This window comes from Tympanuchus pallidicinctus, unplaced genomic scaffold, assembly GCF_026119805.1.
Source record: "Tympanuchus pallidicinctus isolate F22 unplaced genomic scaffold, pur_lepc_1.0 scaffold3, whole genome shotgun sequence".
Taxonomy (NCBI): domain Eukaryota; kingdom Metazoa; phylum Chordata; class Aves; order Galliformes; family Phasianidae; genus Tympanuchus; species Tympanuchus pallidicinctus.
Window position 1 is genome coordinate 25174872 of NW_026294747.1, and position 16621 is coordinate 25191492.

At 35.0% G+C, this 16621-nt stretch overlaps 1 protein-coding gene across 2 annotated transcripts in view; it reads right to left on the reverse strand.

The window, feature by feature from the left end:
- Nucleotides 1-16621, reverse strand: part of TTBK2 (tau tubulin kinase 2) — an 83311-nt gene that overhangs the window by 18151 nt on the left and 48539 nt on the right. Inside the window, exons 10-14 of one of the 2 annotated variants that reach the window (XM_052694083.1) lie at nucleotides 14778-14935; nucleotides 13500-13716; nucleotides 11777-11988; nucleotides 9843-10446; nucleotides 5581-5829 (exon numbers count right to left, since the gene is read on the reverse strand). In XM_052694083.1, coding sequence (XP_052550043.1) covers nucleotides 5581-5829; nucleotides 9843-10446; nucleotides 11777-11988; nucleotides 13500-13716; nucleotides 14778-14935 — 1440 coding nt within the window. The remainder of the gene's footprint in view (nucleotides 1-5580; nucleotides 5830-9842; nucleotides 10447-11776; nucleotides 11989-13499; nucleotides 13717-14777; nucleotides 14936-16621) is intronic. The other variant, XM_052694084.1, reaches the window with a different exon arrangement.

Below are 16621 nucleotides of genomic sequence, written 5' to 3' on the forward strand. Positions count from 1 at the left end.
ACACCATGTGCAGACAAAGATCAGAACCCAGCTTATCTTCTAAAAACAAAATCCCTTAAACATTTGGCAGCCTGTTACCTTACCTAGCTTTGCCTCTGTGCACAGGTGTGATGATAAATATAAAGCACAGGTCCATATAGAATCACAGAATCATAGAATCACAAGGTTGGAAATGACCTATAAGATCATCTAGTCACAACACAGCTGATTTCCCTCAGATCACTCAGATGATCCACAGGCTACGTGTTGCCAGTGAGAAATTTAAAAGGTACTTAAAAGTCTGAAGTCAGTATATTTGATTCTGTTTTGGTTTCAAGCACAGTAACAGCAAGATGAGATATGGCAACAAGGCAGCACCACTTCAACCAACCTGAGAACTCTATGCATATCATATCCCATGTTTATAAACTCCTTACAGCAACCACTTTTCAAAAATTATATAGTGGTAATTTAGAAACAGTAGAGACCTCTTTCTATCTGTTCTAATTTTAGTAGTTTATATATTATTTTTTTCTAAAAAGTTCTCTTTTTCCATATGAAAAACGTATCTAATCAGAAGAAAACAGTAAGATACTAGTAAACTCACAAACTTCAAGTACGGATTTTTTTTCCTCTGTCAATCTATTTGGACTATATTTTAATTATAACAAATTTTTTTTCACCAGAGTTGATCAGCTCACTCTGGGAAATTGCAGAGCCTTTCTGAATTGAGCCTTTCTGAAGCACCTTTTACTATCTTTTATTATCATGAGTCAGTGAAATTTTAATGCTGGAAAAAATGTACTAAAGAGCATATGTTTGGAATAAGATTAGCTTGGCATTTTAAAAAAATATAACAAAGTGATCATTTCAAGGATGACAGACAAGAATAGATTAATCATGTGGTTATGAATTTTGAGAAGTACTATAGATTCCACAGAACATAAATGTTAAAAAAAAATAGTAGCTTTTAATTTTTTTAATATCCATTTTCTTCTTCTCCTTTTATTTTTTGTCCACACTTCAATGCACATGCTAATAATCAGTGTATATGGATGCTTTTATTAAGGCTAATTCATCTCCCTCTCCTTCACTTTTCTGCCACTGCTGCTAGAGAAACCTGCAGAAGGGAAATGGCAAGAGGATCCTGTCAATAAAAATTGATTTGCTCTCTGCAGGTGGCACACTATTGGGAAAAAAAATAATAATAACAGGTTCACTCTGACTTCTTGTTTTCTTCTACTGATTACTTCTTAATTTGCAGCTTGGAAAGCTTCATTTGAAAGAAAAGCTACCCATACACATACTTCTTAATTATTCCTTACACTAAAAATTGATGGGGAAAAAACGATGCCTAAAGAATTTCCCTCCTTCAGACAGAAGGTCCTGCTAAGCTCAGTAGGCAACATTTAGATTTCCAGATGTCAAGCTATTGCCTTTGCCACATGGACACCAGTAACAAATACACAACTTTTACATGTTTGCATTAGGAGGAAAGACTGTAGATGAAAACTGTTCAAAGAAAATCATTCTACATTTGAAATCCAACTGCTTAAAAGAACGGCGGTGATTTGTGGGTTTTGAGTGCATCTTCAGGACATCATTTTTCCTTCTGAAATATTTCCTAATATTTCCTCATATTTTGAATATGTGCTTTTGTTGGAAAATTTTCACATGCTACAGAGAAACTGACTAACAAAGAAAACAACACCACTATAGTTAGTAACCATATGTTGATTGCCCTTCAAAGTACTTAACAGTAAAAACTGAAAACAGAATTCTGGATCTGAGCTTGCCTCTGAACCTGATCATAAGCATTATCAAATAACTACCTTCCATGACAATTGTAACTTCACAGCAAATGGTAAACTTTTGGGAAAACACTTAAACTTCATGCAGACCCAATATAGTTTACATCAGGATAGGGTAGGGTGTGACTGTTCTGTAGATCCTGAAAGCAGAAGTCTCTTTGCTACATACAACTTGAATGGTGGCAACACTGAAAAGGAGACTCACTGAGCAAAGAAAAGCCTTTCCCTCCTTTTCATTCCAGGACACACCTATTTGGTAATGTAGTATGTCTTGAAACAAATTCTAAAGTGGGCTTTTTGACAAATATATCTATTTCTGATGTATCTAATGGACAGGTAAAATGCCTAACTAATGCTCTAACTAGTTGAGCTCTAATTCAATCCTGAAGTGCATGGCGACTATAAGAACACTAACAAATTAAAAATCATTTTCAAGAACAAGGTAACAACAGAGGAGCAGTTCACTTTTTTTGTTTGTGAGTATGAAAGGTATTATTAAATGTGGACATGAGCGTAAACATTCACCTCTTGCTATTGCAGACTTTTGAAATTTGACAAAATTAGTTCATGAAAATTAGTAGAATTTTACATTTATGTTAACCCCTGGCTGATGCAGTTACAACACCCAAAATAAAATGACAGCAATATATGGGACATACATACTTTCTCTAAATATCCCCTGAACATGTCAACAAGTCTTACCTTATTATTCCGTATGCACTTGAATTCCAGTCAGAAGTTTAGAAATCAAGGTAAAATTTCCAACTCAGATTAGTGCATTATATCTCCCCTCTTGGACATGATGGCTTGCATTTCCACAGTATTTTGTGTGGGAAGATTTCAAAGTACTTTGTAGCTAATACTGTAACTATATGCCTATAACATAGTTTTAAAAACACTGCAGCAAGATGGCTTACTGGGAAAAATAAGACCTATGAGAAAATAAATGTGAAAGTGCTAACCAATTCCAACTGCTTTACACAAGAGATACAGATTACCATTCCCTAACAGAATAGACAGCCATAAAATCATGAATTTAAAATTAGCCCTGTTTATACATGTCTCATTAAGCACTTAAAAAAAATGAAGAAACATTAGAATGATATACAAATATGGAATCTACATTCATTAAAAGCTGAATTCTAAAATAATTATAAACTGGCTGTTGTACAATAGAAGACTGCCAGACTGCCACAGCTAGAAAACATTTTCGTGTTCTTATTGAAGAACTAGAACTGAGAAACATAGAAATAAATAAATAAATGATCACTGATTTTGATTGTTTCTCAAGACATAGACTTTTAGCAGGATGTCTACCTAAGCAATCTTTTCACACACAGCTCTGGCCAGTCATTATTACGCTTCCATCTCCTTTTCCATGGTCTTCACTCACCATCCTATTATTTCTCTAATGAACAATGTTCAGATAAGTTACCTGACTTTAAAAAAAAATCACAGAAATTAATGTTACGTTTCATGGAGGTTTGCTATACAATTTTGTACTCTATTCAAGAAAAGGATACTTAGCAGCACTGTGACCTCTCTTTTCAGATTCAAGTAACATCAAAGAATTCATTCTGCCTTTGTCAGCTCTAATGCTGCAAGTTGAGCAACTAAGGAGAGAAGAAAAATACTCCAATTCTCCTCCATCATATATGTAGGGCAAGAGAAGAGTTATCTTTATCTAATTTTTATATATATATAGAGAGAGAGAGAGAGAGATTTTTTTTTATTTTTTTTTTAAATAAAGGTAGACCTACATCCTATAACCTTCACTGCTCTAGTGAATGAGGAATATACATAAATCTCATTACCCAAATCCATCTGATGTCAAACCAAAGGAGGCTGCAATACAGATCCTGAACTCTTCCTCATCAACAATCAGGAAAGAAAACTCCTTTGCCCGATTTCAGGAACAAATGTATCACTATTTAGTTTTTAGTACATGAAACAAAATTCAACAGCGAAGATCTCTGAGCTCTGCAATTCATTAGGTACGAATGCTGAATTAAAGGGCAAGCAGCAGTAAACACAGGAAAATATATTTAGTACTAAATATTTATACAGAATTATACATAATAGTATTAAAATATTTTTTAGCGTTTAATTGGATAAAAGCTTCAGGTTACTAACATGCATATTCATCTTTCATGCTGCTGGAGTTTCCAACTTGCTAAGTACCTAACATCACTGAAAGGTAAAAGAAGAGGATGATCTGTAAAATTATTTCAGTTCTTCAGTAAGCCATAAAGTACATAAGGCTTTCATTGTGGAAATAAACTGAAGATTCACATGCTTGTAGCTTCCACAGCAAATGAAACTCTGGAAATGACACTCTCAGTAAAGCCAGGAGTGCCAAAAATCAAGGAAAAGGAATAAAGCAGTAAAGGACTTACCAAGTCCTTTTGAGAGAAGACTGCAAATCCTGCATATAATCTTCATCCCTTCCCTTTCTCACCCTGCTCAGTAGCAGCACCTGGCACAATACCTATTCTTTTTCACATGACAAGAGTATATCACTTCAGAGCCACTTTTAATATTGCAACTGCTGGGTATACTAAGGAAGCCAGAGAAGATTCTGTATGAAAACCTACTTGGAGTATTGTGAGGAGCCTGGAAATTACTTGGAAACTGCGATACATTCTAATTGAAAAATTTAAATTGCAAATTTACAGGCAAAAAAATACCCATCCATTTCATATCCTGTGATACAAGCTTTATTTTTAATGATTAATTTCTCCAAAGTCCTTTTCCCTAGTCAATATTCACTCACCTGTGTCATCTCTCACCACTGATCCTACTGAAGTTTGAAAGAACCTAATGATGATGGTTAACTTTTAAAATCAATACTTCTGTGCACATTTCATGGAGAAAAATAAACCTTTCACATAGATAAAGTTATACTGAAAGATATGTTGGAAAAAAATGACAACATAAAATATAATCCAAATGATATTAATGGTAAAATGATGATGATATGTTACAGCACTAATGCCATGTCATACTGCTTTACAGGCAATGTAAGCTGATGCTGCTTAGCAAATTTTAACAATTTCATTAATAATACACAAATTACACTAAACTTTAATTTGATTTCAAGTCTTCTTCATCTTCGTGATGTAAATAAATTGGGAATACAAAATTATGAAAATTCTGCTTTCTTCAATGATATTTCCATTAATTATTAACGCAGCAGTTCTCATCTTTCCTTTATATTTTGTAAGCATAGAACAGTTCTTGAAATTCCTGATGCTGTAAGTAGAACTTATATCCTACTCCCACACATTAAAATAATTTACAGTAGTCCAAATTTTAATATGCTTCCCAATTCAAAATCTACCTGCTACTGATGATAGATTATAAGAAAATTTTTAAATTAAAAAAAAAAAAAAAAAAAAAAAAAAGATTTTAATTTCCACTGTGAAAGAAAAAAATATATATATTTCTTAGATTTATTAATCCTACCTTTTCCAAGAGAAAATCCCTCTGTGGATGGGAATCTATCTTCCAGAAATATCTGATGCTCCAGATCACAGTAACCTGTGATCCAGAGTAACCACTTCTAAATGGGATTACATATATCTTCGTAAGAGAACTTCTGCCTCAATTCCTTAATAAGATTGCTTCTCATTCTCTTATTCCATCTTATCTTCCAAAGCATTTTGTAAGACATTGTGTGTAGCAGTATGACTAGCATATGCACATAGTACCAACCTCTGCAGAGCAACTAAAAAACTTTGCAGATGACTGCTATAACGCAGTCATTTCTATGAAGACAAGACTTATTCACCTGCTGAAGTTGTGCTTTTGAGATGCGAATGACAGGGAGAAACTTGTTGCCACAGGGAATGACAGGAAGCTGCCTACGACCAGTTGAGCGGGAAGAAGAGGAGTGGCTCTCAGCTGATTGACTCCTTGGTAAACCAGCCTCTTTCAGAGGGTCCGGGTGGATGGACAGATAGGCTATAGGGCTCATGGTGCGGAGGATGGGACTTGAAATTCTTGGAGTGGAGAAATGCAGCATATGAGATGAGTTGAGCTGTGAGAACATGGCAGGGAAAAAATAAGGTTCAGAAATCAATTCTGTAGTAATTCTTGTTTCTGTCCTGCATATATGCATTTTCTTAGGAGACTGCATTGCAATCTCCCTCTCATGGTAAAAGCTAATAATTTAAGAAGTTTCTTTTTGATTGTTGCTGTTATTTTTTTGAAGTCTTATTACCATATTTTCCATCAATTCAAAAAAAAATCTAACATCCTAGTCAGAAGCGAGCATCCTTTCTCCTGCTGGCTCCTGTCATTCAGTCAGTCAGAACCTAGGGCACATTTAATGAACTAACACAGTCAGTTCCAGGGATGCCATATAGAGAGGCTAGCTGATTGTTGGCTGGTCCTCACAAATACTCAGCATATCCATTCAACAGCGTTGTTTTCTATGATAATAATAATTTTAGCATATGCACCCATTGCATGCTTTAAATACACAACTGTATAACTATGGCTATAGCAGTGTATATTAAGAACCATAGCTGAAGGGATTGATCAGCAAGATTAGCATCAGAGAATGAAATTTCCAAACATGGAATTGAATTTGCAGGATACACTGGCCCAGAGAATCCATCAACATCTGCTTCATTTTGTATCATATCAAGCAAGCACTTAGTAAAGAGCAAAAACAACAGGAATGGTAAAGTCAAAGTGTTCCAAAGTAATAATTTTAAAGGAAGTACATTTTCTAATTGATTATCAGTAATTCTAATAAACCTATAGATTTGATGCACAATTCTGAAGCCAACCGACCCCTTCCAAGGCTTTTACCTTTGCTGAATAAGTGGTGACACATCTAAATATCTGTTAGTGAGATGTTAGTGTTTATGGCTTACATGGTTTTGTTCCAATTATATTTGGACAAATTCAGGAACAGTATAGATATGGAAACTTTTTTTTTGCAAGCTATACAAATATGATTTTCCATTTCCTGTTGTGATACTTGCAATTCTAACCTGTATTCCTTGGAAACAGAGCACACTTGTCAGCACTGCGGTTTCCAAGGAAAAGGTATTCCCACTTGTGTCAATCCTAAAGCTTCAGTTCCCTTACTACATATCTATCATTTAACTGAAGGAAAGAAAAAAATTATTTCCAGTGTCTCATGAAAACAGAAACTGAGAATATAAAGCACACGAACACTACAGAACTAAGAACCCTCCAATAAATGAAAATTCAAGAGCAGTTTTATCGATACAACAGAACTCGATGTATAAAATGCTAATTTCAGCTACATTTCTAAGTAATAAAAATAAGCGCATTCACAGTTAAATAACTTCTATAACCGTGCATATATATGTATTTGGTAGTAGTTGCCAAGAAAATGTGACCAGAGTAAACTGTTGTCTAATTTAAATTGAACTTGAAACAGGCATTAGCTGATAAATATTGGATTACTTTAACACCGTTGTTGTTTTTTATGCTGAAATAACTGCTTGACAAATATCCTATGTTGCGAACAGTCTTGTGCATCCCACTATATGGAGGTCATTGCAATTCAATACAGAGATAGTAAATTAATGAGGCCATAGTTAGCAACACAGCAAGTTCAGCATTAAACTCTTAGAACCAGATAAAGAAGAAAAAGAAAAAGAAAAAAGCAATAGGATGCTAAGTGCTGCTCCAATGTAAATTTCTGAATAGTTTATATCACTTCCAATTCTTTTGACAAATTAACTTAACAGCAGCAGGTGTTACTGTCAATCAGATACTGCCTGTCCTGCTGAAGCCAAACTCTACATAAAGCCAACATGAAATCATACAGTCAGCACATACATACCAGCATGCTATGAGTAATTCAACAGAAATTGACTGCGTGCCCATGACCAAGACACATCAAACCGGTATTTACTGGGTAATCTGTTCTGTGTGTTCATGCAAAACCATGTCTGATAACAAGAAAATTATCTCTTTACATACATGCATTTCCACAAATAATTGCATAATTGACTAGTTTTTTTAAGCCTAAAACTTGCTAATCCCAAACCAATAACTTACATATTTTTTCTCTTACTCTTTGAGCTCAGATTTCCCTCTTGAACTGCTACAATCTCACATTCTTAATAGGAGCACTGATGCTGTGTATAACTGGTAAGAAATGATATTATCACCAATTACAGAAAAACCAGGTATACACATGATATCCTGAAAAGCAATTACCTGCAAATGGAAGGACTACAGATCAGCCATTTCTTACCCTCATAAGAAAATAAAACTGGGGGGGGAGAGAAACCTTCAATTTCCTATACAGAAACATCCTTGCTACTACTTAAAAATATTACATCTATTCACTTACTGTAACATTAAATTAAGTGCTTGCATATTTAAAAAACAAAAACAAAAACAAAAAAGCTATCTGAATTGTCAAACTCTCAGAATAAACTCAAAGACCATAATTCATCATATCTTCTCCTAAGTGATAATGAAGTAAGGTCACTAGAAATCCATATGGGAGGTATATTAATAATCATGATGATTCTGAAGATAAGAATGGTTTCAAGCCATTTGAAATGAATAATCTGTTCAGAAATTATGTTAAGATACTATACTCTGAAATTTCAACATCTATCTTTAACCCCTTTTAGTAACACTTCTTTTAGGTCACTTGATATATGGTCCCAAACTTAAATTCTTGGATCCAATCTCTTAGTAACAGATTCAACATAACTGAAATTAGCAGAAGAGTAAAATACGACCCTTTGCCCATTACCTGTACTTGTTGTCAGGACGGAAATATCTAGATAAAACTACTACACAAAAACATTCAAATCTAATTAAGGTTGTTATCATTTCATAAACACAGCACCAACTTCACTATTAAAATTATGCAAAGTCTTTCAAAGCATTTTTATTATTGGAAACATATTATCTTGAGCATTTCACATATCATCTTGAGCAATTCACATTCACATGCAACTGTACTCTGCTTCCCAGTTTGGTTTTGTGGTCCAACATACAATAGGAAGCACGTGCTAAGCCAAATCATACAGTGTGAGATACAAAATTTTTTGAGCCATAACATGCTTTACCAAGGGGTTGTAGTATTTGTTACTGTTATCTTTATATCGGTTCAAAGGAGACTCTCTTATCTGAATACTACGGCTTTGGCAGCAGTTGTATACATTGAGAGATAAAAATATCCAACCAGCAGGCAGAGTATAGACTCTTCAGGCTACTGCCTTCTCCCATAATTGTGTCTCTTGTTTTGAACTGCACTGGCAGTAACAAGTATAGCCCTAAGAGATAAATAGTGGACAGAAAAGTCTGTGGTAAAGAAAAAAGAATTGATGGCATTACAGAAAAAATACAGCATGACATTTACCTTGAGCAATCATTTTTAGTCAACTTTAATTTACTACCATAGAGAATGTCAGATTAAGGAGATTACTCTATTTATGAAAGGTAAAATTAGTTCAACCACAGAACTGCTTTAAAAAAAACCTTTCAAACATCGCATAACAAATATTTTGAAGATTAAGGTAGTCTGTCCTACCTGTTTCAAATAGCATGTCATGCTGCCTCCATACAGATGTACATAAGTACAGGTCCTGGAGGAAAGTATAATGTAACTTGGCTCACTTCTAGAACAGGTGCTGTTCTAGAGATTTCAGGTACCATTTCCAACTTACCTTTGCAACAAAGATTGTAGCACAGTATTTCACACATCCATTGTGATTTTATGTTTATGTATGACAAGTATAATTAATACCAGCTTATATGTGTTACTCTCCTTGATTAGAAACCTCTGCATAAATAGAATATTAATATGTTTTAACTGAGGCAAATTCTGTGGATCATACTTGCAGAGCGATTATCCAAGTCCATGGGAGAAAGTAAATACTCGTAACAAAGCATGGAAGATTACCCCTCAAGAATCAAGTCCCATTTTTAATAAACTATGAATTTCTGCTACACTACTGCAATTGACTTACTGCCTTTTCACTTATCTCCTCACATAATTCTGAGCAAAGAGAGATTTAATAAAACAGCGAGTGTTTTTCTTACCGGAGTGAGTGCTCCTTCTGCTTGAGCTTCCATAGGACTTGTAGGGGTGGCTGCAAGAAGCTGTCCAGCAGCTCCTGTCAGAAGTTCCAATTTGTCTGTAAGCTGTTCAGAAGAAGCAGGATGACTTTCCATGGCAACAAGAAATTCCACCCCTGAGGTTTGATTCTTGGCATGGACACTGTTTCCTGCCCAGCCTTCTTGTCTGGGCTGCTCTTCTGGAGGGGACTCCTCTAGAACTTGTAGTACCTCTGGCTCTTCATCTGAGGGACTTCCAGTCGTTTTGTGCCCTAAAACTTCATTTGTCCTGAAATCCTGCAAGTCCCGTTCCTTATCTATTATCACCCATTCCTTAGAATCAATCTCCTGCCTGCAGGAGCTTAAGTTGACAGCTACAAATCCATTGCCAACAACACCATCAATTTGTTCTGGAGAACCAGCTGACACAGGTTTTGAAGCATCTGGAAGATATTCTTCATCATAGTGCCAAACATGGTCCATGCGGGCAGCCACAGGAGCAGGAATGAGTGATTTCTGAGGAGGAGGAGGAACAGCAGCAACTGCAGTCTCTGCTGCAGCATTCAAGTCTTTCTGCCTCTTCTCCAAACTTAAGAAAAGAAATATTTGAATTAGTTACTAATGATGTAAGCTACATTTGATAGTTTTTCAATTTATGAAAACCAGATTTACCTAAAAAATTGTTGCCACGTTTTAGAAAAACCTATAGTGAAAGAGCTAAAACTTGAAGCAATTCCATAAATTAAGCCAAAGAAAAGAGAAGCAAATATAGAAAATAATTATTTCACTGTGATGTTTATTATCCACTTCTTCAAAAAATAACTCTAATGGCAAGTAAAAATGGTTGGGTGGTCTTAGAAGTTTGCACACATATCAAGGCAATTACCCTGAGAGAATGGCAGAGAGAATCATGAGCAATTGACAGCTCCGTGTTCTGGTTTCCATCTGCATTTAAGCTATGCTACAAAGAATCCAAGTGGAACAGTAAAAGCAGAATTCACCAACAGCAGTTAGAAGATGCTTTCAAAATCAGTGTTTCTGTTTTTTGGACTGACTCCCAATTTATGCTTTGCTTAATTTGTTTCAAACAAATTCAAATTACTAATCCTCAATGGTGTATTAGAAGGATTTTGCCACTGTCAACATCTCATCTATCTTCTCCTGTGTCCCACCTTAGCTACTGCCTCTCAGACAGATTACAATGCATCTTTCTTTACTTTCCTTTATTTTTTCTATGTAAGGGTAAATTTGATTTAATCAGCTCTGATATAGCTTTCCTTTCTCAGTCTTCAAATTCCATTTTAAGACCTTTGTTTTCTAACAACTTCGTGTTGTTTTGTTGTTTTTGTTTCTTTTTATGTTGGTTCAACATTTTTTAGTATAATCAAATCTGCTACACGCAAGTAGACTTTTAACTTGACTTTCTTAAAAAAAAAAAAACAACCACAAAACACTCAGCTTCTTGTAAGCTGTCCTTCTCATCTCCTAGCAACCAGTCCCACATAAGCTCTACTGAGCACTTGACGTCATCATTCTTATTTTGGATGAGTTGTAATGACTGTCAAATGTCAAGACCAATCCAGTGAAGAAAAGTTAATAAGCATCACCCTGTAACAAAAGATTTTTTATAAAAATGACCTTAGCTCTACACTAGCATTAGTCTTCTCCTTCTTTTTCTATTCCATTGTTGTTTTTTAAATAAAGACTAGGTAAAGCTGCAACATCAATAAGTTGAGTGATGTTATGAACATATTTAATATTGTTTGCTGTAGCTTGCATAAGCACAACTCAGCAAATACATTCAGGATTTTCGCAAGGTGCTGTAAATCAACAGAGTAACAGCAGAGAGATTATACTGTCTTAACAACATATTCTGTAAAAATCTAAGCATAAAAATAAAATAGAAATAATTTATTTACCAGTTTTCAAGAAACTTATCGGTGTCTGGCTTTGACTCCAATGTCAGACGCTTCTCAAGTTCAAAGCTGTGAATTGAACGCAGCTTTCGAACCAGTGGGACGTCTCTGTCCAGCTGGGTGGTCTCTGAGCGGACACGAACTGGAGAACCTAGACTTGGTGCATTCAGCATTCCATTCACAGGTCCCTGGCTGTTTTCCTCTTCTGTGGCAGCCTACGCAAAAAGTAAAAGTAAAAACATAACACACTAGGAATGGTAAAATAAAGGAAGACACAGAATTGTATAGTGAATACCATCCAGGATTTTATCCATTGATAAGTCAATTTGTATTTGGAACATTCCTTAAGCTCACACCACATTTGAGATAGTTTTTGAGATAGTCTTCAGCACGTAGCCACAACAGAAAAAAAAGGTCAGTAGTAATGCAATAGCTCTGGGCAGGTCTAAAAACAAGAGTATAAACAAAAAAACAAACAAAACAGAAAACAGTCATATACTTAAATCTATATCGATTTTTCATACCCATCTCTAAAATTTTCCTCAAAAGTAGTTTGAAACCAATCACTTAGAAGCATCCTCAGACTACTTCAGAGCCAACAGCTCTTATTACAGAAAAGTTAGTTTCCAAGCTGTCCTTATGATCCTCAATCTAGAACTTTATCTTAGCTCAACTGCATTTCATCTGGTATACTAGCTGGACACAACTTGAAGCTTGGGAATCATGATTATCCTTAATTTCAACAGGTGCAACTAACAGAAATTGCTTTTGCTTAAATCAGAGCAATTGGCTTGCTCCCTCTTTGGTAAAAATAAAGAATAATAAAAAACAAACAAAAAAAAAAACAAGTTCAGCAACAGTGAAAAAAGGCACCATGTCTTATGGCCTACCACAACACATTTTTTTCTAGAAACAAGCCGCAACAGCCTGAAAACTGGACATCTCTCTATCTAAGGAACATTTCATTAACACATGCCTATTGAGCTGTTTAAAACATTTTTATATCAAGAAAAAGAGCTACATTTTCTGAATATGAAGTGTAGTGATTGTATCTGAAAATATGAAATGCTGTGAAAGTGAACAAGGGAAATAGGAACCACTCCCGAGAGACTACAGGTCAAACATAAGAAACTTTGTCTCCAAAAGATTAACCCATTAATCTCTCTGCATCAGTAGAAAGATACCATATCTTACCAAAGCAAAAACACCACATGAACTAAAAGGGTACTACCAATCATGCTTAATGTTAATTTGTCACTTGAAAGACAATAAATAATACTAAAACATTTTTTGTATTTTCTGTATTTAAATTCTACTCACGCAAAATACAGAAAATCTGCTTTGGCTTCACACCCTGAGCAAGAATTGAAATGATGTCTGAAGAACGTGAATATGACGATCACGTTAAGAAATGATATCAAATACTTTACAAACTATCTCACTCTCATAGCAAACTAAATTCTCAGATTAAGCTTGAAAGAGACTCAAGTTTAAAATTGTCAGCAAATTATTAATCGTAAAGACCAGAAAAGCCCAAAAGCTTGTCTACTTTTTCTACTACACAGATTAGTCTAATAATAAGCGTAAACTCTACCATGAAATCTTGTTTACTTAGATCACTCTAAGTAATGCATACTAGCATGACTGTATTATTAATGATATTCTATTGTGTACCATGAGGACAGGAAGTTGTTTGTAAATCTTCACAATACAAATTTGTAAATACCTTACAAATCCCTAGTTTTATTTTGTTTCTGTTTGCATCCATTTCTTCCCAAACGTCTTTTTCCTGAGAACGCTGATGCCCAGGAGACCCAGGCAGCTTCTCTGGTGAGACACCAACTGGAATACCATTCTCTCCATCACTGAGCTGTTCATCAGGAAATACTTCATCTGTGTTCTCTCGCAGCAAATCTCCTGGGATAGGAGTGGCATTGGCAATTCTACAAAAGTAGAAAAAATATTGGAAAAGTCAAAAAACTTAATCATGTGAAAATCACTTAAAAGCTGCTGCTTGAACATTTTCAAAGTAATTTCTGAATAAAAATTGTTAGAGATCATATCTACAGACCACTGGATAAATACTATTTTCTTCCATCACTGGATGAAAATCCTCTATAAATGCTGTTCAGTTGAAAAATGTTTGTTTTTTTCTGCTTTGTTTTTTGTTTGTTTGTTTGTTTTGTTTGTTTGTTTGTTTTCCAAATGGAATTCAACAGTTGCTTAGTATCTGCATATAACAATTCAAAGTAACTGGAATAACGTTCTCCTCTTGGTACTTCCAGGAATAGAAATGGACTATGAAGTCCTTCACATTGGTTGCACTCCTGAAATCAACAAGGACCATCAATTGATAAATAAACCGGGATGTTCTGACAGAACAGTAATGTCTTACTTTCTATACTGTACAGAAATATACTGAACAAACAGTGGCATGTAAAATATGGTAAACCAGGATTATCACCTTGGAAAGTACAGTACCTGACTTCAATGAATAGTCCTGATGGAAGACAAATGTTAATAGGTACCATTTACTATATTCTAATCTTTTTACTTCTTTCTTCCAGTATCTGTTTTAATTAATTGGACTAATAGTCCGAAAACAGTTTTGACAAATTTGACTGTTCAAAGAATAATGAAGATAACAGTAAAGTTTGAAAATATCTTACAAATCATATAATCCACGTGCATGAAATTAAAAAACTCCCTCTCAAACTATTATCATTTTAACCATAGCCCAGTCAATAGTTACTCTGTATTCAAATGTTGTAGTTTTTTGTGTTTTTTTTAAGTGTGCTTAAAAAACCACACCTGCTATAAACCATGCGTTTATTTAGCTAGAATAACTTTATTTAACACTTATCTTAGCATGAAGATAAGACAATGTCTGCTTCTTACCAAAAAAGCTATTGATACAACTTTTGTCTCTTCTCAGATTCAGTAATTGTTTCCATTCCATCAGAATTAATTTCAGTGATCATACATACACAATGTGCATACATACCCAATTGCAGCTGGAGTAAGACGAGTGTGTAACTGAGGTGTGGTTGAAGTTGTTGTTGTTGTCAGAGAGCCATCAGTTCCACTCTTCTCCCAGTCAAAAGGATCACTTTCAATAACCCCAAAGGTTTTCATGCTGTTATCAAACACAGACATGAGAAGCTAAAAATGAAGGAAAAAGTTCATTAGCTTCATTTTTGTCACAGAGATCAAACAATTTAAAAATATTATCCAATAATAATTCAGCATACTCCCTCATGATTCTGAGTGACAATTTTCCAGGAATATAGATTTATCATTTTTGCAATGTTTCAAATGTAAGATATGCAAACTTCTGTTTTACATCAAAAACAAATAAGCAAGAAAAGACAACCAAATCTTCCCCATGTTTCTAGCTGAAAAGAGAGGCAAAAAAGGTAGAAATGTACACATAGGCATGACCAAGTTGCTGCAGAATAGGAGCCACAGCTTTCCAAGAGAGAAGGATGAAAGAATATATACAGCAATCATTAATCATTAAATCATTAAATGCTAGGGAATTAATCAGGAGTGCATAGGAAGAATACCAATTCACTAATTTATATACTTCTTTTATTTAATACTATGCATCATTTATATTATCCAGTGCTGACATTCATACCACAGAAAAGCCACATGAGGAAGCTTTCCTCTCTAATTTTATGCTATGAAAATTAATCCAGGCCAATTCGTGTCCATGGGAGAGAAAGAAATTATATCTTCGTTCCTCTTGCTTTGGAAAACTTTTGTCTCATTCCAGTAACTGGTGGGAAGGCTGTGTCTGTATCACATCATCTCTTGCTTCAAAACATTTTGACAAATTATACTTTTTTCCTAAAAGCTAAATCTCTGGTTTTCATTCTTTCTTCTTATCAAGGTTGCTGGAAATTTCTCTGCCTCTTTTAAAAATACCTACTTTTTCTAACTTAAAATGGATGGGAAGTTTGGATTATTTTTCTTGCACAAAATGCATTCATTTTATCTTTACTCTTAAGAGCTCTCAAAAATACTATCTATCTCTGTCAATCCAAAACCCTACTGAACTGCACAAAGCCACAATTCATTCTGTCCCATTCACACTCTCCTTTATTCGATTTTTCCTGTACCTTCATCACTTTCTCTCAAATTATTTTAGACAGCATTCTCCTTTAAATCTTTTCTATAATTTCTGCTATAATGCAAAACCAAATGCCGTTTCCAACATGCTAGCATAAAACAGTCGTATTTTTTAGTTTAATTTTTTGTTAAAATATGGGTCAACAGTGAGTGACTAAAAATACACTACTTTATCACCAATCTGAAGCTGCCTATTTCAGCAAGCAATATTCTCTTCAACAAAGAAAAATGACTATTTAGTTTTCTAGTGATCTCCGTAGGCAATACTTCAGTGTGGGGGGAAAAAAAAAAAGCATGGATTCATGTCATGATCCAGCTGTAAGTATCAAGGGTGCTGAGCTCAAGATTTCTGAAAATTGCCTGAGTGCTTATTACTATAAAACAATCTCATCAATTTAACTTAAAGAGCACTCACTGGAGCCTAGAATATGAGCACAACATCTGAACCTAAGAGATCTCTGACTGCACAGCAACTGACAATCGCTTTTAGAAACCTAACCCCCCAGCTCTGGGCTGCACTAAACAAGGGACATCAGCCATTCCCTCTTATGTCTTACCTTTTCAACTCTCACCATCTCTGTAACCCTCCTTCGGATGCTCTCTAATAGTTTCATGCTCTTACATTGTGGCACGCAAAACTGCACACAGTGCTCAAAGTGAGGCCACACCAGTGCAGAACAGAACAGAGCTGGGCCTGATGCACCTCAGGGTACG